Raw genomic sequence first — 24,265 nt, 5'->3', positions numbered from 1 at the left:
GACTTTTACAGGCAGGTGGAATACAATCCTTTTGAAAAATAATTGACTTGAGTTTTGTATGCTCATTAAGGACACTTTCGCATGTATTGATCTTAAAATTCACTTCTTAATGAATATAATAGAAAGATGCCACAACAGCTAGGTGAATTTTCCTTTTTCACAACCATTAAATAGGGAGAGAAAACTAAAACAGATGTTACCAAAAGCAGTGTAAATAAATAAGATTTTAACACAACCTCAACAGATGAGCATAATAGCAAACTGGAGAGCTGATTTGGAAATATGTTAAATATTTTCTACTTTCACTTTTGAGGTGCATGGGAATCTTCAATGCTGATTCAGATCCGGAATTATGTTTGGCGTTTCTTAATTTCTGAAAACGTGGCATCTCTGATAATAATCAGGTATATATATATATATAATCAGGCAAATAACACTTGAATAAAAAAAATTAACTAGCAACAAGCTATATAAATATTTAACACATTATTATAGCAAGACAGAATAAGTTACTCTGCTATTTCTTTGATCATGGCGTAATGGCTTCAGATTTTATATCAATGTAGAAAAGCGCAAGTCTGAGTGATGCCAACAGAAAAAAATGAAAAAGGAGGAAAATGGTCGACGTCTCAACATGCCCCCCCAAAGGCGGGCTCAGGCTGCCGAAGGCAGCCTCCTACTAGGGGGGTCCGGGGGCATGCTCCCCTTAGACCTGTAAATGAGCTCTATAAAAATTGACTGAAACTCTTCGACAAACTGAAGATTCAATTATTTTTTTTAAAAATAAGGGCATCATTGGAGAAGAGAGTGATAAATACAATACATTAAAATAGTGGGTGTTATTTCTTACTGGAAGTATGACTGCCATAATTTGATGTAGAAGGAATGCTAAATAAGCATGTCATTCATATAGGTAAAGATGACCATCAAAGTCATATTCCTGCCTATGGAATTTTTTGACATAGTCATAAAAATAATCACCATTATTAAATTATTATCTTTAACTTCTAGCCATGACCAATTGAATTTATTCCTCACATCTTTATCGATGCTCGAAGAAGTCTGAATTGCGATCAATGAACAGCTAAGCCATTGTGAGAACATTAGAATAATGTAGCAATGAGCAAACTTTGATTTTCAATCAGTAAATGACAGGAAAAAAAAAACTTAAATAAATATGACTTCTGGCCAATACACTGAATTATTAAGTTGAAGTGAATTATCAAGAAGAAACTTCGGCAGGCGTAACGGAAAAATTCAAAGAATCGAAATGAAGGTAAATCGCCACAAAACAGCAAGCTCGCTTGGGCTTGAGCAAAACAATGGCAGATAACGTCCTGATTTGCACGGGAATTAATTAGGCTACTTACCATTGTTCCTTATAATCAGGTACTCAATCAGTGAAGAAACGGACAACCAGTTTGTTTACAACGAGAGACAATCGAAATGTGCTTGTAGCAATCTATCCTAACTTTCGATTTGAAGGTGTCTACATAACGGACTTCCGGCATTCACAATTTACTTTATCATACTTTTGAGACTCGCCAGGTAGTTGTGGTCAATTTTGGCTTAGATGAAACAGTGAAATTTATCGCTCGGTGGCTCAGTTAAAATTGGCTACAGTTGGGATCACGACGGGTTTGGAAAGTGAAAAAAAAATTTAACGAAGGATGTGTGATAATACCCAGGGATGTGTTCAGACACGCCTTTTATAAAAAGCAACGCTTAGTCTTGGCAATATATACATCGTTAATATAAACGGTCCCCATGAGCTATGCGTAGCGCTGTGGAACACTCCTAATTACTTTACGGTCATTCGACTACGATTTGTGAATTCTTTCTTTTTTTTATTTATTTCTTTCCTTTTTTTAAATATTTGAATTTGACAAATTGACTGATTTCAGTTAATTGACTGAGAATTTACAGGTCTATCCCCTGGAAAATATCTTTTTTTAAGTGCCAAAATAAGGCTATCTGAGACTAATTCTCATGAATTTGGGAGCATTTATTATCCATTCAAAGATCAGGTGAAGGGGTCATAAAACACATAAAACTTTTTAAAAAAATCTAATGTATATATTGCAGTTCCATCATATTGCAATGATTACAAGGATCATATTGTGTGATGGTTAAGGTAGCAGTTGTGGTGATATATGAAAATGTGTAAAAATAAGCTTCGTTGTTTCAACGATTCGCTAAATTATAATTTCGTTTTGTTTTTTTTTTTTGTTGTTTTTTGCGAACGGAGGGAAAATGAGAGGAACCGAGGAAAAAAGGGAGGAACCTCCATAAAGGAGGAATTCCTCGGAAGATTGGCATCACTGCATCTCCCATCCCTATGATGGGCAGTTAACACAGCAGGTGAAGTTCTTGGCAGGAAGATAGACTCTATAGGTAAGTGGAATATTGTCCGTGTAATAGTATATTTATGTTATCTTGAACATTGATAAGGCAGTAAGAGATAAGACTTCTACTGACGGTTGTGTGAAGGAATCTTTGTTAAACAACATACCTCTTTCTTTTTACTCCTTGTTGAGGTTTCTTCATCATCATTTTCATTGACCTGAAATAAAAAGGCAAAATGAAATACCCAAATTCAAGATTCACATCAACATTCTGAAAAGCAGCGACTTTTAAGCTAAAGAAGGAAAATGGTCAAAATATAAGACCTGAATAAAGCTAATAAATATTTGAGAAAGAAGTGAGACAAAGGGGACTAGTTCAATAGAGATCAGAGAGCAATGTATTCTCTTGTCAAGTCTGAAACCATGTAACAATGACATAGCAACTGATTTGTTTTTATGAATTTTCTGGCACTTGCAACACATAAAGGTCATTTTAGCGCCAGTAACAAGCAAGAAAATGGGATAGTAAAAAAATATAGCTTATTACGACAGTTGATCATTATGCAATCCATTTATTAATTCATTAATCCAATATATCCACCCATATATATATATATATATCGATCCAACCATATCTATCTATCTGTCTGTCTATTAATCTATCCATCATTTGTATTTGTTTATCTGTTCATTTTAAAAATCAACTTATTAATTACATTTAATTTAAGAGCGAGTCCTCAGTCCACGTACAATTATCAATTGCCCCATCTCCATATTCTTCCTTTCTGTAGTCTAGAACATGTTTGTCAAAATGAAAAAGTGAAATTACATCCAACATAGTTTCTGCAGATTGTATGCCTGTAATGCATCATATTTGGTGTCCCCTATAAAACCACAAATGGCAGTGGTTTGCTCGGGTAAATATCGATATGTGGAAAGAGCAGGGCAATCCAGGAGGCCAGTGCTCCCAAGCCTAAGTAGATACTGGTTGTTAGGTCATTTTCATGTAATAAACAAAAATAGAGAGAGAGAGAGAGAGAGAGAGAGAGAGAGAGAGAGAGAGAGAGAGAGAGAGAGAGAGAGAGAGAGAGAGAGAGAGAGAGAGAGAGAGAGAGAGAGAGAGAGAGAGAGAGAGAGAGAGAGAGAGAAGAGAGAGAGAAGAGAGAGAGAGAGAGAGAGAGAGAGAGAAAAAGAGCGAGAGAGAGAAAGAGCGAGAGAGAGAGAGAGAGAGAAAGAGCGAGAGAGAGAGAGAGAGAGAAAGAGCGAGAGAGAACTGTTGTAATTATGTAATCTAGAACGTTGTAATTATGTAATCTAGAGCCTATTTTCCATGCTAGTCATAAAAAATAAAACATAGCATTACCTTCTGCACAATGTCATCAATGACATCCTGATTGAGCTGACTTGTAATCGCATCCTTACGAAGCCTAGCTGCAACAATTCCTAAATATTCCAATGATGCGACTCGAAGAGACATGTCAGTTGCTTTACTACTGAACTGTTGAACCTAATGATTAAGAAGAATTTTTTTTTTAAATGTCGGATATAAAAAATAAATGCTATCAAATATACAATAAAATAAAATAACAATAGTGGAAATAAATCAAATCATTGGACTTTCACACTGTGATTTGATTTACAATCCTAAGGCAAATCTGCAGAAAGCAATAGACACAAAATATATTATCCCCATAAAATAGTAATTTCTAAAAAAGGTACCAGTGTCTCCACAAAATTCATGAATCCTTATTTATTAGAATTGTCACCTTAAAGTAACATTAAATTAAGAGTAGTTCAGTTTGGTGATCTATCCCTTTTAAAGTGTTAGGTGGTGTGGACTGTTCAAAATACATAAATAGTATGATAAAATATTTAAAAAATAAAATAAATAAAACCATATCATTTAAACAGCTCAAGCAGAGAGAAAGACTGAAAACAATTCCCATTCCTGAATTAAACAAAAAAAGAAAAAAAAAAAGAACCATGGCCGTGGTTAAATAGGTTAACGATTAAAAAAAAATAAATGACCAATTTCAGATTAAGCATCCTGCAGCAGCCGTGAGCATATTTACTATAAAATACAACTCATTCATAATAAAATGTGTGGCCAGGCTAGTCACATTTATCAGAAGAAACCATTTATACTGAGTGCTGATGCAGGTTGACGAAAAAGAAAAGAAAAAAGAAATCTTTAGAGAACAACCTTAACAAACAAGGCATTAAGGAAAAATTGAGGTTCAGCGTCAACAAAGTGGATCAAACTACAATGAACAGCAAACACATAAAATGTTTCACTAATTTTTCATTTAACACCTGAGAAATGTAGACAGAAAAATAAAAGGGATTATAGTATAATAATAAATGTAAACTTTTGAAAATTTCTTTCGTTTTGATTCAGGGAAAAATTTGTGAATGCTGAATAATCAAATAGTTGCAAGCACGTCTTTTTTGTAAAAAAATGCTTGACGCCTTTTTTTTATGGGACAATCTATTTAACTCTTTTCAGGGTCAGACATCTTGTTATTAAAACTATAACTTTAAAGACTAAATCCACATTTCCATCACATTCATAAAAGATAATTTCAGACTTTCTACAATTAAATTTTTTTTCTACTAAAAATCAGATTACTACATTATTTCATCATCCTCAACAGAAATCCAACTTACTAAAATCCGTCCGAGGAGACTTAGGAGTAACTCTGAAGCTGGCCAATCTGGTTTATTCACAGTTGAAAGAAGATCTTGTACAAAATTCTCAAATAGAGGCCTGTAATCTTCTTCTCCTTTTGTTGTACATCTGACACAAGAAAATATATTTCAGTTGTGAATGATGAATAATTTTATATCAAATTAAACTATTCAATGGACAAAAAGTTTCCATAGCAGCAACAGTTATTGGACAAATTATGTAAAACTTCAGTTCAAAGGAAACCTAAATGCCTGAAAATTCATAATGTTTGAATCTTTAATTGAGTTTTAATTAACTTCTCTTTAACCAACACTAATATCTCTCTCATTTACACAAACAAGCCAGCACATCCTCCCACCTCCATCATCTCCAAACACAAACACACACACCTCGACAAACAAATTTCATGGTTTTTAAATCATTTCATATTTAATAGAAAGTGAATGGGTCAAAGCTTTAAAAACTTACTTTTTTAAAAACACAGAGAGAAAATTATAACCCGTCCTCATTGCAGTTTCATAAGAGGTGATGATAAGAATATCATTATCACTTCTAGATGTTGACGTCTGTATAGAAAATTTTTAAAAGAGGAAAAGAGGATTAGAAATTAATGACTAAGAAAATATATTTAAAAAGGAAATGATTATTACAAATTAATGGTTATAACTAAGCATATCATAAAAATGATCAGATTATGAAAATTTAAACTACAAACCTCTTCTGAACTTTTTTCCTTAGATTTTTTATTTTTGTCATCTTCCTGTTCCTTATCATCACTTGGCAATTGCACCACGCATTGTATCAGCTGTAAGGCCAGGGCTGTCACCATTTGTATTGACTCATCAGAATTTAACCTGATAGAAAAAAAGAATAAAGTACAGGTGAATCTCAGTTGAGTGGGGAAAGTCAATAGAAGCTTTTCCAAGCCCGAAGCCCATTTCTTCATATTAAAGTTTTGGACAGAACTATCAAAACGACAGCTATTTTTTAGGCATGAGATAAGGCTGGCTATACTGATAAGTAAAGAAATGTAAGATTAAAGTCATTAGAATTTTCATTTTATATGAAAACTCTGCTAAAAAAAAAAAGTCAAACGATTTCCTCTACTGTACTTTTATATTAAAACTCTGCTAAAATAAAAAAAGTCAAAACGATTTCCTCTACTGTACTTTTATATTAAAACTCTGCTAAAATAAAAAAAGTCAAACGATTTCCTCATTGTAAATGTCAAGATTTGATAAATTTGAAGCTGAAATCTAAAATCCGTTGGAATACGAAAATTTTGTAGGATTTTGCAAATTTGCCACGGTTAAGTCTTCATTGCGTGCTACATCAATTGGCCTACTGATAGATGACGTAAGTCATAATGACTGTTCAGAGGACTAAATGACCCAATAGAGAAACTAGTATGTCAATACTATACCAAATGAAGTCTAATTCAAACCAGGCAACTGGGATAACAACTTTTAATATTACTCTCTCTAGCATTGACAGTAATCTTTTTCCAAATATGTTCCACTGATGGAACAACACCTGCTGGTATCAAGTTTCTGAGCAATATTGAGACGTTTTAAGGTGCACTACAGACTAACAGTGAAGTACTATAATTTTGTTCTCCTATTCTCTATCCTATTTGGATAAGCACATCAATTGTAATAGACACTCTGAGTCAGTTTATTTAAAAAAAAAAAAGAATTGCAAATGAGTATAAAAAAAGTCAATCATCATTTACACCTATCAAATAGAAAAGAAAAAGAAAAAAAACAACACAATTAATATATTGAGTGTACTTGAAGATGTGTGTAATGCATCCAATGGGCAGTAATCTTCAGTTTTCCATGAAGATTTTCTGGCTGTTCCCAGAAGTTTTGGTATAACTAGATTAGATCAAATATTTACTGAAAGTATAACTAAATTAATCTGACCTGTAATTTCTTAAATTCCTTTTACTTGAGGGAAGTCGAGCTAAGCTTGCAAATATGTCTTCTAAAATAAGCTGCCTGTGCTTTGAATAGCGAGCAAATACCTGGGGAAAAAATGTGAAAGTGGAGTCATATGGGACAATTTTATATTTAAAAAGTACCAATTATCTAAAAACACATTAACAAGGGCTTGAGAAACATCATAATTAGCATTTAGGTTGTCATTGTCTTCATAAGAGAAAAATCAATTGTTCCATTTACGATTGATCACAAGGGAATATATAACGATGCCCTGTGTGATTGAAAAATAAAAAATAAAATCAACTATAGCATCAAATGCACCCCAAATTCATCAGAATATGTATCCTTTCTTTAAAAAATATAGCCTTGTGGAGAACATTGTGCTTATTTGAGTCAATAAAAAAATTGATACGGCGCACAACTCTACTGAAAGATTTGAAAAATAGAAATGTATTTTTTACAGATAGATAAACAGATAACTTGATTTCCTTTTATAATTTAAAGTCAGTTTGAAAGTTCGTTAAGTCAAACAGATATCATAAAAATTTTACTGAAGACACTAACACCTCATGACCACACCCTCAACTCTATCTGTCCAGTAGAGTCCTTACTTCCGTTGTGTTGATTTAGCGGTGATCAGTGTTATGTAGTAGTGTGTTCTCATTGCGTGTATGTTTATGTGTGCGGGTGTGTTTTGGAATGTGGTTGCGTGGAAGAAAAAAAAAAAAAGGGGGAGGGGGGTGTGTGTGTTTGCTAGGAACTGTCAGATTGGCATTTTTCAGCAAATCGTGGCATTCATAGTGATATAATTCACGTGATCACATGACGGTATTCGGATTTACAGAAATTTTAAACAAGTTTCACCGATTAACAACATCAACGAATATTACTGCTGATATTACTGTCGTTCTTATGCCATCGATGTGATAATTGCCCTGGGAAATATTTAGTTAAACATTAGCAAACTGTCAATTGGATCTGTCTAGCTTCTAGCCAGAACAAACCAAAAGTAGACAGATTCGGGAACATGATATTTTTCGCGTCCGCTTCAGATTTTCATTTGACCTGACATAAGTAAAGTAAAGGGGAGACATTCCGAAAGCTTCTACATCCCCAGTATTCATTCAATTTGTATTTTCACCATTGATCTTTTGTCAGGCGTTTATTTATTCAATTTGTCATCATATAAAAGCGTTTAAAAAACTCTAGAACAAACCTTGATAGATTTGTGAAAGTTTAAAATGTCCTAATTTGACCATTGTTTTGATTCTCGGTCGCCATTTTAATTTGTGAAGTATTGAAGGTAGTGCAAAGCACTCCCAAGTAAAGCGTGGTAAAGACTTGCGACTTATTGATATTGATATCTACTGACTGATAAACTAAAATCATTCCGAATAAAGCATGGCACCGACGACAAGCACATCGATTAAAATGTGCATCTAATCGTAATCAAGCTAATCAAGAAAATGATTCTGGCAATATCGAATGAAAATAGTTCTTTCCCCGCGAAATTGTGGGCTTTTTACTAGTATTTTAAAATAAGAAAGAAAAGAAAAATAACACAAGATACACATCAAGTTGATGGACTCACTATAAATCATATGATTATTTAATGTTTATTTTAAATCCAATTTAAGAATAAGATGTTTAAGGACTTCAAGGTAGCCGAGTGGCCAGGGTTAGGCATTTAGTTGCTTTTTTTCTCCTTGGGCAAGAATATTAACCCCCCCATTGGTTCACTTTGGATAACATTGGTGATAACTGTTGACATCAGATGCTTGTTCGATGGATTATCTATTTTCCTTTATGGAATGCCTTGGAGATGACATCTAAAGATGCCACACGGAAGAGTGTAATTTAATAATTAATGTCTAAACATATAAAATGTCATAATGATAGTACTAGTTACTGTTTGTGTATTGTGCAGATAAAGTCCTTTGCAATATCATATTCAAGAAATCATTTTACACGTTTTCATCTGCCTCAAAATATTAATCCAACTGCATTGTATTAGAGTAACATATATACAGGTTCCTTTCTCATCATCTAGTCAGACAGTTATCCTCCAGGGAATGAAGTGCGGCAACCAGTCCACCTTCTTTCTTTTTGTAGAAGCAGTTCATGCCCTCTTTTTTTAAAGAGATGCATTGATATCTGCCTGCTCAGACAATTCATCTGCTTTCTTTTGCCTACTATCTCTCTGTCAAATTTTGACTTCTGCCTCTTCGAATACGTTTCCTTTGCCTCCTCAAGCTTTTCTCTTTTCTTTTCATTTTCTTTCCTGTCCCATACTTGCCAAATTGAAAACTTCAAATTTAGAAATTTTCATGTCAATTTTTAGTAATTTGACAAAGAAATTCGTAATTTCTGAAATTGTGTACCAACAACCACAATATTATTATTATTATTATAGCAGTAGTAGTAGTTCTTATCATTATTATTATTATTATTAATATTATTATTATTTAAGTATTACTAAAAATTAAAAATTCGTAATTTTCCATATAATTTCGTATTTGGCCATGAAATTTGTCTAAAATTTGTAAGATTCGGCAGGTATGCTGAACCTTTGAAGAGCTTCTTTTCTCGACACGGGTCAAGTAGAGATAAATTAAAATGAAAGTAAAGTGGAAGGAAGTAACTTTGTTTTTAAGGGTTTTACAGAGCTTGTAACACATTTAGGTCATACCAGCGCCAGTAAAAAGGAAGAAAATTAGATATAAATATTCTATATGTACAATTAAAAGGAAGAAAAAAACAAAGGGGAATGGTACAAATAGGGAATAGTTGTAGATTCCAAGTGCACACTATCAGTGTACTTAGTTTGAGATTACCTAAAAGCAACACATTTAGGTCACCCCAGCGCCAGTAAAAAGGAAGAAAATTAGATATATATAAATATTCTATATGTACAATTGTTTTGTTTTTTTGTTTTTAAGGGTTTTACGGCGCTTGCAACACATTTAGGTTATATCAGCGCCAGTAAATAGGAAGAAAATGGGACAGTAAAAAGTTCTAGAATTACAATTAAAGCACCCAAGAAAAAGTAAGACAAAGGGGAACTGAGAACAAATAGGGATCAGATGTAGATTCCAAGAGCATACCACCAATGTACTTAGTTTGAAATCACCTACAAGTCTCATCCGGACACAAGCACAAAATCCAACAAAGAGGAACACACTCAAATGCTTACATTATACATTCAAAATAAAAATAATAATACATAACAGAGAGATGATTTACAAGGAAAAAAATATCATCTCCCAAAACACTAACTATGCATTTGACTGTTTCCCTCCCAGCTAGGATTCCCGCCAGTGCCAGGACAAAACCAAGTAATCTCATTCCGAGACACAGACAGAAAGCATGTTGGATAACAGATATAAGGGGATAGAAGACACAGTATGTACCTCCCTGCCCGCTATGGGAGGTCAGGATCATATGTACAATTAAAAGAACTTGAAGAAAAAGACAAAGGGGAATGGTACAAATAGGGTACAGATGTAGATTCCAAGTGCACACTATCAGAGTACTTAGTTTGAGATTACCTAAAAGTCTCACCCAGAAACCAGCACAAGGTCCCACTAAGAGGAATACACTCAAAATTTTTTTAATAAACAAAAAAAAAAAAAAACAGTACATAACAGAGAAATAATTACAAGGAAAAAAAAAAATCATCTCCCAAAACTTTAACTATACATTCAACCAAGGACTCCGGCCAGGGTCAGGACAAAACTAAGTAATCCCATTCCAAGACAAAGACAGAGAGCAATTGGAAAACAGATACAGGGGGAAGAAGACACAAGTACCCCCTGCCCACTATGGGAGGTCGGGAAAAAGTGGCTGTATGATACATCAAATTAACCAACTACAAAAAAGCAACAAATGATGGTCGTCTTTTATTGCAATAAAATTTCACCCAAAAAAAAAATAAAAAAGAAGAAAAAAGAAAAAACCTACCAAGCTGGTGTTTATTAGGTGTTGGTGAAAAAGACTGAAGTTCTTGAAATTTTCCGACCGAAGGGTAAATTTCCCACTTATCTGACCACGTTGGGCAATCTTTATATTCAAAACATTAAGGTCAATTTTGATTACGCAAATAATAAAAACTCACTGTTGTAACAAGTTTCATTGCTGTTAGCTGCAATTCACTTATATTTTCCACAAAAAAGGTTGACACCCCAAGAGATGAAACCTGAAACAAGAAGTAAAAAAATGGATAAAAAAGTATGCAAGAGATAACACTTTGTCACAATTTAATATCGCCAATAAAAATCTTGAAAACAGACATCCTAAATAATTCTCCCTTTATTGTTTTCAATTTGTATCATCCGAGCTACGAGTATATTTAAGAAATATCTGACACCAAAAAATACTGGAATAAGTGAAAATAATGATAATTAGACCTGTAAATGAGCTCAACAAAAATGGACTTGAAAATTTTCAACAAACCATAGACATGAGTTTAAAAATAAATGAGTGCAGTATAAGAGAGGAAAGAGATAAGAGATAATGTGAATAAAACGGCAAGTGTTATTACTGAGGTACTTGATGTAGAAGATACCAAATTATCAAGTCATTTATATAAGTAAAGATGACTAAAAAATAAAAGGACAAACAATGCTCAGAACTGTTTCTACTAACGAGGTATCTCCACATATTGGCTTCGGCTTTCCTAACAATATTATTTCCAACAGAGACCAATCTATTTCCTCACATCTTTATCTTTATTGATGCTCCACAAGTCAGACCTGCGAACTGCGAACTGAACATCTCATACATTGTGAGCACATATTAAAACTAATACTAAAAGTCAAAGTTCAATAAGAAGAAAAAGAAAAAAGAAATATAAATGAATTATTTTTTTTTTTACATTATAATGTAAATTATACTTTTTGAGAACATTTCTCAGCAGCCCAGTGTAAAATTAAAAGAAAAGGGAATGACGAATCAAAGTTATCAGTGACAGACAGAAAATAGCATGAGAGAAAAACTAATTTGCATGGGAACTGATTACTTACTGCTATTTTCCCTATTAATTCGATACACCCCAATTTATGTAGAAACATCCACGAGTTAGTTAAACAATGTGATGCATCAAGAATAACTAATATGGATTGGGTTTTCATCCATTTCTTAGATCCCCTTTGATTTTGGGGAAAATCCGATTTTACTAGAGCATAATAGGAAAATTATTACGACATTTTTATGTAACAATTTACGTCCAAAGCTGTTATTAAATGCATGTCGGCATAAAAACCCCCCCAAAAAACTGTTACATAAAAATATCGTAATAATTTTCTATTATGCTGTCGTAAAAGCATGTGTTTCTCAAAATCAAAGGGGATCTAACAGAGGCCTCTACCATTCTGATTTTCGTGGAATCATTCTTTTTCGGAGGGAATTCTGCGAGTCAGCCCAATACTGTAAAATTCTGCATATTAATAAAACATTAATATTTGGCACAGAAACTGTACCTGCTTTAGATATACAGGATTTGAACATGCTGTCAAGAGAATGTATTTGATAGAAGCAAAATTTTCAGGAAAGCGAAAAGTGCCTCTACATAGAGCTTGGCGTGTTGTAAGCATAATTGACTGTCGTACAGTGTAATTATTGTTGAATTACATTGTTTATTATAATTGCCACATCTCTAACTACTCAACTCAAAGGATATATTGTTATAGCCTTTTTCAAAAACTGAAAGTTGATTCCTCTTTTTCACCTGAAATTCCTCTTATTTTTGGTAGCTTTGTCCTACCAACTTCTTTGGGTAGGGGCCTCTGGTATTATAATACTGATTTTATTTCCAATTAGGTTTTGTTAAATTATCTGGATCTGGAAATCCTCAGTCAATCGTTTGAAAACAACCAATTTGTCAAATTAAAAAAGAAAAAAAAAGAGAAAGAAAAAGAAGCATAGATGAATGAATACATTATGATGCTTTAAAACAATTCTTGGAATGTTCCACAGCGCTAAACATCGCACATCCACACACACACAAAAAAACATACAAAAACAAAGAAAGATAAAAATAAAAGAATAAGAAAGAAATGATATGAAAATAAAAGAAAAAGGTGAAGAAAAAATCAAGAGAGAATGAAGAAAAATGAAGAAAAGTCGCAGACACACAACCAAATTTTAAAAAACACAAAAAACCAACACACACACCAACATCTGAATGTTTTTCTGACCTTAATGTTCACATTACTTTTTTTAAATAAACAAAAAACAAAGCAATAGAAAGCACTAAATAAATAAAGAAAGAAAAGAAAGAGAGAAAGAAAGAAAAAGAAAAATTACATCAGGATAAACTGTTCACAACCTGTAAAATAATGGTGTCTGTCATCTCCTGAATCTCTAAAAGTGAAGCCAGGGATCCCACCAAATCACACATCTTGTTATATAGTGTGATGGTGGACTTGTGCTTCACAGAACCCGCCCTTGCTCTTTTTGCTTTCAAACTGCCATGGTAGCCATCTAAAATAATAAATACACAATGATTTTATCATATCAACCCTAATATACGACAGTAAAAACATATAAATTAAAAATAATTATTAAAATCAAGATTATTAAAAATATTTCACAGTCCCTTTTCTAATCCTAGTCAATGGGAGCAACAGAGTGACCTAAGGTCATCAAATAAAGAACATACTTCTTAATTGTCCACACGAAATCTTAATGAGATCATTAAATTTTTTATGCTACCCTCAAATCATCTATACCTTTTGCTTTGGGATCAACTTTATACACAGGATCAAACTCAGGGTAGATGGTGTTGTGTAACTGAAATTTGGCATATACAATGACTTTTTCAATGACGTCCTCCAGGTACACCTGCTTTGGCATTTGTTTCCCAGTCATGATGGACATAGCTGTTAAAGAAGCATCCATGCTACGTGTAACACGATCCATAGTCAGCTCACGCCACAAACGAGATTCTTCTTCATCCTCTTCCTGAAATACAAATTTATTGTTCAAAAATGGCGCTGTGCGTCAAATGTAGAAAAAAAATTCTTTATTAAGAAAGACCAGAACACTGCATAATTAACTAGAATCAAGTATAAAATGCATTTCTACATAAGCAAATTCGATGGACACTTTTCTCTTTGATAGGAGATGTGGACTTTGCAGACTCAACATTTTTTGGACAACAAATAGGACTAAAAACCAATGCTTAAATGTCAGAATTAATAAATAAATACTTTTGTATGATCTGAATGCTGGAAGATGACAGACAATAACATCAACAAGCTTTCTGCATTTCATACACAGTGCCTCAGGAGGATCATGAACATTCACAGGCCGAATAGGAATAAAAATCAAAGTCTGCTAAGATCAATGTAGAATGGAGGACATCATCATGAGAAGGTGGAGATGGACAGGACATGTCATGACAAAGGAGGGAACCATCAGCAAAACTTCCCTATACTGGACACTAGAAGGAAAGAGAAGGCCCAGGGCAACTTGGAGAACAGTGGAGGGAGAGATGAGAGAGTGGTGGGAGACATGGAGCTCCCTGAAAATGATGGCCATGGACAGAGGAAGATGGAGATCCTTTGGTGATTTATGCAAGAAATGTACAATGTTTCAAAATGTTGACAAAAATATGTATGACTCTCAAGAAGTAAAATACTTGTGTATACAGTGATTGTAAAGGACTAAGCACACCCATAACAACATACTAAATGGAAGGTTATACGATCTTATGTAGCAATGACTATCCCGCACAAATCTTTAGGCCTCTTTTTCGCGCACGAAGTGCCCAAATTTGCGACAAAATATGGGACGTTTCGTACATGCTATTTTAAAAAATTAATAACAACGCTGTTTATAGATGAATATGACTGAAAGTTGGCACACAGTTAGAAAAGAGGTCATTTTAGATTATGTCAAGCGACAAAACTCGTAGGATTACCAGAAGACCGTTAAAAATAGATTTTTACTCTTTGGAGTACAATATTTCTAAAACTACAAAGAGGAGAGATTTTGTCGCTCATAAGGTTATATATGCACATTTCTACTATTTATATTTCAAATATCATTCGATTATGATAGGTACTTTTCCCGTATTCTCACAAAACACCAACCCAATTTGCATTTCAATGAGTGAAAATACGGAGACGGCCATTTTGCTCCACCATCGCGCAACACGAAAATGACGTGAGCGAGACAAGACTGCCAGATGGTCAGACTTTAACTTTTTTCGTGTCATTTGTATGGGTTGTAGACACAAGATAACACTTCGGAAAAGTTGCAAATGATCAATATTATGTATATTTTATTTATAGTTGACCCTAGCCATACAGCTCTAAAACTATACAAGTTAGAACTCTTCTGATGTCTTCATCATATTTTCTGATAATTTTGCCATAAAATTGCCAAGTTTTAATATCTAATTCCACGTATTAAGCGAGATACAGCCACAAACCAGAATAAAACCAAAAAAGCGTCCCATATTTTCCGTATTTTTTTCTCTTTGTGAGTCATCCAAATAAATGACATCTTTGAAACTGCATAACTTTGTTATATATTAATATATTTTCAAAATTCAAAAAGATTTTTACTCAGTGGAGACAGGGCTTTGATTTAAGAGTAGTATTTCCTACAAAAATAGAAAACAAAAATTTTCATAGTCATTGCTACCTTATGTTGGATTCTAACGATCCTGAAAATGTATACTGAGGTACAAACATCAACCCTGTAACTCTTGAACAAATAGAGGTATATAGTTAAATAACATATAAAATATAGCCCCATTATTTTTTCATATTTTGGAATAAATAAGTATGCGTATGAGTTTAGCACAAATTGTGCGTGTGGTGCTGTTTTCAATTATGGGAAGAAGTATATAAGTTTCTTCCTTAATTCCTTTTATCTCTATTTTTTCTTTGTAGTGGCATTCCATACATATATGGGCAAGATTTAAATGGGCAAAGGCTAAAGTGCTGCTCTCCTGACTGGAGAATGATTGTTTTAAGACTAAAACCTAACTCAAATTTAATTTGTTTCAATCTCAAGCCATTATAATAAAGATGGGAATCACAATGGACATTACAGCTTTTGAAGCTTTCAATGTCCTATCAGAGGAGCAAATAATAGGAATTGTGGCAGAGAGGTTATAGCCGATTAATAAGTACTATAAAATTTTCATGTGAAACTTAAGTATAGATCTAGAATTTGATTACAATGAAAAATCAAATAAAGTTGTCATGATCACCATCTGTTAAATTTTTATAGCAAAATCCAAAAACTGGCACCCATGCACTTCCATTGATGATTTATTGAAAGTGAAATAGCTTGATTTCATGCTACTGTTTAATTTTTAAACAATGTCACTTGGTTCAAAAATTACTAGTCTGTAATTTTGTTACAATACCTTTGTCCCTCAGTACATATAAAATATGATGAAAACAAACCTGATTAATATTGGGTGTGACCCTGCATCCATCCCGCACATTCCATAACAATATTGTCAATAATTTGACTAAACGATCAGGTGGAATCTAAACAGAGAAGAATTAACAAGCTTTTAAAATTTGCATTTTACTGTCAACAAATCAGAACCTATACTGCAAACAATCCATCTAAAAATGTAAAAATTCTTTAAAACACTATAAATACAAAAGCCTTTAAAACCAAATAACGTCATAAGCTTGTGCAAAATTTTAATTTAAATATGATTACACAAGAATACAATGAAAGTCTTGTAAAAATTGACTAGACCCTGTATTTCTTCAAATTGAATATTTAGATCACTATACATAGGTAAAGAATGAAAACATCATTCATAATGACTTGAATTTAGTGATGGACCTTTTCTCCCATCATAATCAAAAAAATTAATACAAAATTTTTAAAAACAAAACATATAATAAAATAAACGAAATAAGTTAAATCCTATTTTCTGAATTACACCATTACCTGACTGAGAGCACTCATCGTTTTCAATTTAGCAGATTCGCCTGAAAGATCATTCAGTACAGCACGAGAAATCAAAGACTCTGGAGGACATTCAACATCGTCATCATCTAAAAACATGAAAATGATAATGAAAAATCAAAATCACAATTGTGAGAACTGATGGTGACATATCACAATATGAAATGCATCAGAGTAAAGCTCATTAGGATCCAAATATTTCTCCCATAAAACATCAAATATCTTGTGCCAAAAGACTTTTTTCCAGAGTCAGTGGTGATTGCTGCAGTTTGAATGTGAAACCCTGACAAGCTCTTTTGAAATGTACTCAATGTTCTGAAAGAATTAAATATAAGAACCTAGGCTAATCTATTCAGTTATCTCACTCGATAATATAACATCTTGGTGGAATAATGGTGCCCATTCATCTACACGCAAATGTTAAACCTTTCAAGCCTATGAAAAAGTAAAGCTTACCTTTGTCCATACTAGCGAAGTTTGCATCCTCGGCAGCGTCTAGGATTAGATCAACACAACTGTTGAACTTTTTAAACATTGGACTGTCAAGCAAATCCTCTATACTAACAACCGGCTGAAGTAATCTTTTCTTGGACTGCTTTTCTTTTTTCATCCTTGCATCTGCAAATATTAAATTATTTCTTAAGGAATGAGCTCTGATGTGCAGAAGTAAAAAGTCGCAAAATGTTTGAAAATAAACCACATCAGCACAAAATGTGTTGACCCAACAATTTCTTTCCCAATACAAAACAGAGTGATTCAGCGGAAATTGCAATAAATACATATAAGCATCTACCAAAGGCTGAACCCCAAATGCATATGATTATTACGATATAGAAAACTGCAATATATCTATCTTTCTGTAAGACAGGTCTCAAATTTTAGCGATGCTTTCATCAATTGTGATAGCACAGTAAAAAGCATTATATAAATTTAATGTAAACAAACTATTGAGATGGGTTTTGTTCGTTTCCAAAAAAAACAAAATACATGTGGCTTAGAGGGCAAGATATTGAACTGATTTAATTTTAAAAGATAACATAATTTAATATGCATATGATGAAAACCTATTTCTGGATAAGGCTCATACTGCAATAACTAGTAACCTTAAGTTCTTGACCCAATATGTCCAAACCATTGGCAAATAAAATAAAAAGTTTTCATATAACTCTGTTCATGCAAGACTAACACAAGATAACAATGTTGATGGCTATAATAAAGAAGCTTGATCCTACACCTCGTGTGTGGAAAGTCTGTGACCTTTTAACCAACAAAGAAAGCTAGAACTCACCCCCCCCCCCCCCCTATCCACATGCTGACAAAGGATTTGAGTGAAGAGAGAGTTTTAACTACATGTGTGCCGTATGTAGAACCCTCTTTCATTACATGTGTGTATAATCTAACACACAAATAACAATAGAGGATAGTGGACTTTTCATCTGTCATCTGCATTTTTTGCCAAATTGGGACCTAAAATTTGCCAAATTTTGCCAAAAAAACCCCCAAAATTTGCCAAGAAATTTACCAAAAAGACCAAAATTTGCCAAAACATTTGCGGAGGAGAACTTAGCGTTTCAGTTAAAATTAACACGCGATACAGAAAAAAATATATATAAAAGACAATTTATTACATTTAACAGGCCTAGAAGTGATTAAGGAAAATATTTTTCCCGGTTTTTTCCAGGCTCTAGGGAAAATGTTAAGGTAGTAATTTTCAAGCATATTCATCAATTCTAGACCAGTTACCACTACCTATATATATATATATATATATATATATATATATATATATATATATATATATATATATATATATATATATATATATATATATATATATATATATATATATATAGAGAGAGAGAGAGAGAGAGAGAGAGAGAGAGAGAGAGAGAGAATCAGAAAAGAGGGGGAAATTATTGACTCGTAGTACATATTACTATAACAAGCCATCCAGTATCTAAGCCTACACCATCCGTGGGGGAAAAAAAGGAAAAAAAAAAAAAAAAAGAGAGAGAGAGAGAGAGATGTGAGTGAAAAAGAGAGTGGCTGAGACTGAGAGAAAGAAATATATTGACTCTGGCTATTAATACTTGGACGTATTCCTGTAAAGTCTAGGCCTCCTACAACATGCAAAAAAAAAAATTAAAAAAAAGAGAGAGACAGAGAGAGAGAGAGAGAGAGAGAGGAGAGAGAGAGAGAGAGAGAGAGAGAGAGAGAGAGAGAGATTGAGAAATGGGGAGAAAAGAGACAAAGAGAAGAGAAATCAATAGAGAGAAAAAGACATTTGAATATTACTATGAGAGAGAAAGTAGCGTCCAAAGACTTGTGGCCTACTTATTGAATTGCACATGAATGAAATAAAGCTAGTTAATCTAGAGACAGACAAAACAAACTTAGTACAAATTACAATGAGTAAACGACCTTAATCTGCCATCTCCAAATAATTGAATAACAAGTCACGAAAATTAATTAAAGTAGCCCAAGGACGTCGACCGTTTTTCTTAGCTTAGCTAACAATCGCATTCATGACCAAGTCAAAAACACAAAAAAAAACACACACACACACACTACTAAGATGAGGGGAGGGATGTGTGTTTCTAGCACTCTTGTCTTGTCGACAATGATGAGTCGACTGAGTGAATCAAGCGTCTTTAAGTCTTCGACCAATCACAGGCTATCTAACCGAACCGGCTGGTCGAAACAAAGACGCTTCTCGCCGTCGATGTATTACGCTATTGTTGTGCAAGTGGCAAGGAATATAACACCTTTTTGAGTAGGCCTAAAAGCTAAAATCTAAAAGTAAAAAAATATAATTCTGAGGAATTTGAAAGTCACATTGTTAAAATCGGCTTGAAAAAAGAAGAACATTGGTCCTTGTTTCAGAAAAATCGGTTGAAAACCAACTGTTCTACGAATAAATTCGATTTTAAAAATTGCTTTTGTTTATTTTCGATTTTTTTAGCAACTTTTTTATTTATCGGCCGATTTTCTTCTTTGATTTTTATATCATTCTTTATATCTCAATGAGACGAGATCAGTGATATACTTTGTTTGTTTCAAATGTAACTACAACATAATTTGGTTTTTTTACTTAACCGTGTCTGGATAATTTATGCAACAACTGACGCAACTATCCCATTGCCGTCTTCCACTTCCAGTGTTTCAGCGATGACTCTAAACCACTATAATTACGTCATGCACAGGAAACATGGTAATAGTCTGTGTACTCTACGAATGCGGACCGGACTTTGCTGATTGGGTCGATCGTCATAACATAGGGCCTAGTAGTGTGAGGAAACCATAAGAGGCTGCTGCCATGCTCTGAGCCGATCGTTCGCAGGTTGGGTAATGATTACGCGGAAGAATACATGTTGGGTTGTTGTTCACCTAAATTTTTCTCACGGCTTTTTCCCGGCCCCAGACAATTTTCACCGATTTTCCCGGCTTTTCCCGGTCGGGAAATTTCAAAATAAAGTTCCCGGCTTTTCCCGGTTTTCCCGGCCCACTTCGAGGCCTGATTTAAGAAGGCTACATTATGAATAGCGTTGTTACAAAGATTTTAAAGGATCATTATCCGTAGAGAGTAGCTTCCCTTGGTTTGGGCCCAGGCAAAGCTGCAACATTTCTCAAGTTCCGCACTTTTTTTTGCGGCCGCAAAAAATGCAGATGACAGTTTTATAGCCTTTTCTTCAACACTTCGTAATCGACTGCTTGACGATAGGTGAACAAAGTCCTGTTTGCCTAGGGTTTCACAGTGGTGATCGGCAATATCATTGATTTTTTTAAAAATTGTAAAAACTCTTAGTTACTCTTTGTGTTTTAAAACTTTTGATAAAATATTCCAACTTTTAGAAAATGTGTTTTGGTATCACAACCTATTTCTGCATGTAAGATTTACTTGAGTTAATGGAAATGAAAATAGTGTCAAATATATACATATATATATATATATATATATATATATATATATATATATATATATATATATATATATATATTTTTTTTCTTTTTTTTTTTTTTAAATGCTTATCGGTTCGTTACAAAAACAAAACAAAAAAAAAACAAAAAAACATGAGTTTTGAAAAATTATGGGAAAGCCCAATAGTCTTTAAAACCATGCAATTATAACTTACGTTGCACTCTCTCCTCTTCTTCAATTTCAACAAATTCTGAGACTGAAGATGCATCATCACTCTCAACTGAGTGCTTTCTTTTCTTGGCTAGAAACAAAATACAAAAAATATTATTTACATATTCAACAGAGAGATTGCAGACCTATCAACCTTTCAATAATGAAAAGGGTATTCTATGACCATACGAGTGAATTTTGTCAGCAGGTGTGAAAAAGTGCAAATATTGCAGAAATGCACTATAGAAAAATTATATAAAGGCTAACATCAAGTCCAAAACACTCATTTGTAATCTCTAGTGATTTCAGAATTATCTGGGTTTATGGAAACAACCACCTAACTTAGAATTTTAAATAAGTATAAGGCTAGGAAATTCTACTATCTAGAGTAAGACCATTTGTATTTCGAAATACCCCAATGAAATCATCAAGAGACCCCAACCATGGTATTAGTATTGATGCTAGTGTTAGTGGAGGTCGTAGTAGTGAAGATGCCCAAGTGACCTTTTAACCAACTACCTACCTACTACTACTGAAAAGAGGCCAAGTTTTCAAAGAGCTAAAATGGATCACCCTAACTCACAATACCGTCATGACCCAAACAGCAGTATATTTGGACTTTTACAACATGATCTGGATTTATAGCTTATTCTTTTCCTTGTTTTTAATTGCTTGTGAAAAAAAAGCATAATCCTAGGACATGCAGAGTGACGTCTTATAAAAAATCCAATATAAAAATAATTAAAAAAAAAATAAAATTCTTTAATTTTCCCTCCTCACGAATTTATACAACAGAGAGGAGATCAGAAGGCCCAGACAGAAGTTGTTTTTTTTTGTTTGTTGCTTTAGGTCTCTTCCAACACAATTGAGGTTATATGAGAGACCGCTGAAACAAAAAAACAAGCAATCTAACAAAAATAGTACAAATGTAAATCAAAATCATAACCTAAAGATATCATAAGCTAAATTATAAATAACCAAGAACAAACAGGCAGAAGATTTACAGAAAAAAAATATCCCTGTCAAAAATACAATCACAAACCAAAGAAGCAGGATAGGCTAGTAAAGAGAAGAAGAAACGACATCACTATCGGATCGTACACCCATGCGAACATCATAGGTATATGATTCAAGGGTGATGCTCCCATCCAACCACCCGCCAGACAGAAGTTCCCACCACTGAAAATGTTACTCACCAGCTCTACTCTTGTACGTGTCCTCTTTCCTTCTATTCCTGGAGACCTGGAATTGCACGTCACCAGGAGCTGCCCTAGAGATATTATAAAATGATTCCTCACGCTTGCGTTTTCTAGAGTCATTACTATCACAGTCAGTTTTCACTGTAGAAGAAAAAATTTAAAAATCTATTATTGTAAAATCAACTCCCTTCCTTCCACCCACGATTCATATTTTATCTGTTAAAATCATTAACATTTCTAAATATAGCGAAAATATAAGGAATAAATAGAATCCTCAAATTTTCAGGATATTTAGTCTCGCTCAGGCACTTTTAGCTTTTAATGTTTCTCACCAGCACATTTTTAGTGCACCACTAAATCACAAAATATATATGAGTCTCAAGTGACATTAAAATGAAATAAAAATGATATGTGAGGCAGCTAAACTCACCAGATCCACCCTTGTTGATTGTCTTCAGCATCTGTATGAAATGATAAAAAAAATAAATTTTAATTTCTTCCTAATATAACACCATTACTATGTATTGTAATTGTCCAATACAGCAAGGCTTAAATAGTCAATGCAAAACCAAGAGAACAATCTCCTTGTGGTTTTTGCCACTCGAATAGAATCGTTCATGTCTTTAATCTTATCTTTAATGTTGCTCCCAAATAACTTGTCACTAACAGGATAGGAAGCGGTACAGAGAGCGTTGAGGTCATCTCTAATTTCACCGCGAAGTGACTGTCTTCTATAAATATCCAAACTATGAGAGGCATTGGTGAGCAAAGCGACTCCATCCGAAATATTTTCCAGTACTTCTTTGTTATCTCCTTTCACCATCTCCATAGCCTGCAAACAGCAGTAATGCCTTTCATAAGCAATACCTGCACTTTCTGCAAGGATGCGTCCCTCATTCTAGAGGCAGGGGATATCTGTTTAAAAACCTCCTCATTGCATTGGACAACCTCTAGTCTAGAGCAATTTGCTGGCACTGGATATTTTTCAGAGAGAGCAGTAATCGTATCCTTGGGCAGACCGTCACATAAAACCTGTGTAACACCAGTTGAAACATTCTCTGCCAGCACCTTCCCTTTCACTTCTGTCCTGCCTACCACATTCTCGAAATATGAGAATGCCTGCTCCATCATCCCTGCATCTCTACTACTGCCTGGCACCATATCAACTGACCGCGAAAGGTCAGCATTACATTCTACATCTTTACTGCCTGACCGCGAAAGGTCAGCATTACTTACATCTTTACTGCCTGATCGCGAAAGATCAGACTCAATGTCATCATTACATATTGGCCGCGAAAGGCCAATATTGACATTAGCATCTTCCTCCTCCATTTCATTAAAACGGTCAAAGGCCTCCTTCACCAATTTGTTGGCACTGGATATTTTTCAGAGAGAGCAGTAATCGTATCCTTGGGCAGACCGTCACATAAAACCTGTGTAACACCAGTTGAAACATTCTCTGCCAGCACCTTCCCTTTCACTTCTGTCCTGCCTACCACATTCTCGAAATATGAGAATGCCTGCTCCATCATCCCTGCATCTCTACTACTGCCTGGCACCATATCAACTGACCGCGAAAGGTCAGCATTACATTCTACATCTTTACTGCCTGACCGTGAAAGGTCAGCATTACTTACATCTTTACTGCCTGATCGCGAAAGATCAGACTCAATGTCATCATTACATATTGGCCGCGAAAGGCCAATATTGACATTAGCATCTTCCTCCTCCATTTCATTAAAACGGTCAAAGGCCTCCTTCATTTGGCTCACCACTGGCACCAATCCCATCAACACACTGAGTTGCTGTTTTATTTCATTAAAGTCCAGTTCACTGCTACCAACGCTACTACTACCAGCACCGTAACTGCTCCCCTCCGTTTTCTTTCCTTTACCTTTCCCCTTCACACCTCTTACACTTCCTTTCCCAACACATTCCTTCTCGCTCGCTCCGTCTTTCACTTCACCACCTCCTTTCCCTTTCTTATCGTCCGCTCGGCTACTCTCGATTGTTTC

At 34.1% G+C, this 24,265-nt stretch overlaps 1 protein-coding gene across 1 annotated transcript in view; it reads right to left on the bottom strand.

Moving 5' to 3' along the window:
* Positions 1 to 24,265, bottom strand: part of LOC144976767 (nipped-B-like protein A) — an 83,847-nt gene that overhangs the window by 28,165 nt on the left and 31,417 nt on the right. Inside the window, exons 8-22 of the mRNA XM_078921184.1 lie at positions 22,681 to 22,711; positions 22,248 to 22,391; positions 21,056 to 21,142; positions 17,379 to 17,540; positions 16,905 to 17,011; positions 16,400 to 16,486; positions 13,706 to 13,937; positions 13,303 to 13,457; positions 11,092 to 11,172; positions 6,960 to 7,060; positions 5,750 to 5,888; positions 5,503 to 5,600; positions 5,013 to 5,142; positions 3,709 to 3,852; positions 2,513 to 2,563 (exon numbers count right to left, since the gene is read on the bottom strand). Of these exons, the coding sequence (XP_078777310.1) occupies positions 2,513 to 2,563; positions 3,709 to 3,852; positions 5,013 to 5,142; positions 5,503 to 5,600; positions 5,750 to 5,888; positions 6,960 to 7,060; positions 11,092 to 11,172; positions 13,303 to 13,457; positions 13,706 to 13,937; positions 16,400 to 16,486; positions 16,905 to 17,011; positions 17,379 to 17,540; positions 21,056 to 21,142; positions 22,248 to 22,391; positions 22,681 to 22,711 (1,749 nt within the window). The remainder of the gene's footprint in view (positions 1 to 2,512; positions 2,564 to 3,708; positions 3,853 to 5,012; positions 5,143 to 5,502; positions 5,601 to 5,749; positions 5,889 to 6,959; positions 7,061 to 11,091; positions 11,173 to 13,302; positions 13,458 to 13,705; positions 13,938 to 16,399; positions 16,487 to 16,904; positions 17,012 to 17,378; positions 17,541 to 21,055; positions 21,143 to 22,247; positions 22,392 to 22,680; positions 22,712 to 24,265) is intronic.

The sequence above is a fragment of the Berghia stephanieae genome, chromosome 1 (assembly GCF_034508935.2).
Source record: "Berghia stephanieae isolate SIO BIC M18660-M18661 chromosome 1, UCSD_Bste_1.3, whole genome shotgun sequence".
In the NCBI taxonomy this organism is placed as follows: Eukaryota; Metazoa; Mollusca; class Gastropoda; order Nudibranchia; family Aeolidiidae; genus Berghia; species Berghia stephanieae.
The sequence above is the reverse complement of the archived record's forward strand: the minus strand, read 5'-3'. Positions and strand labels throughout refer to the sequence as shown.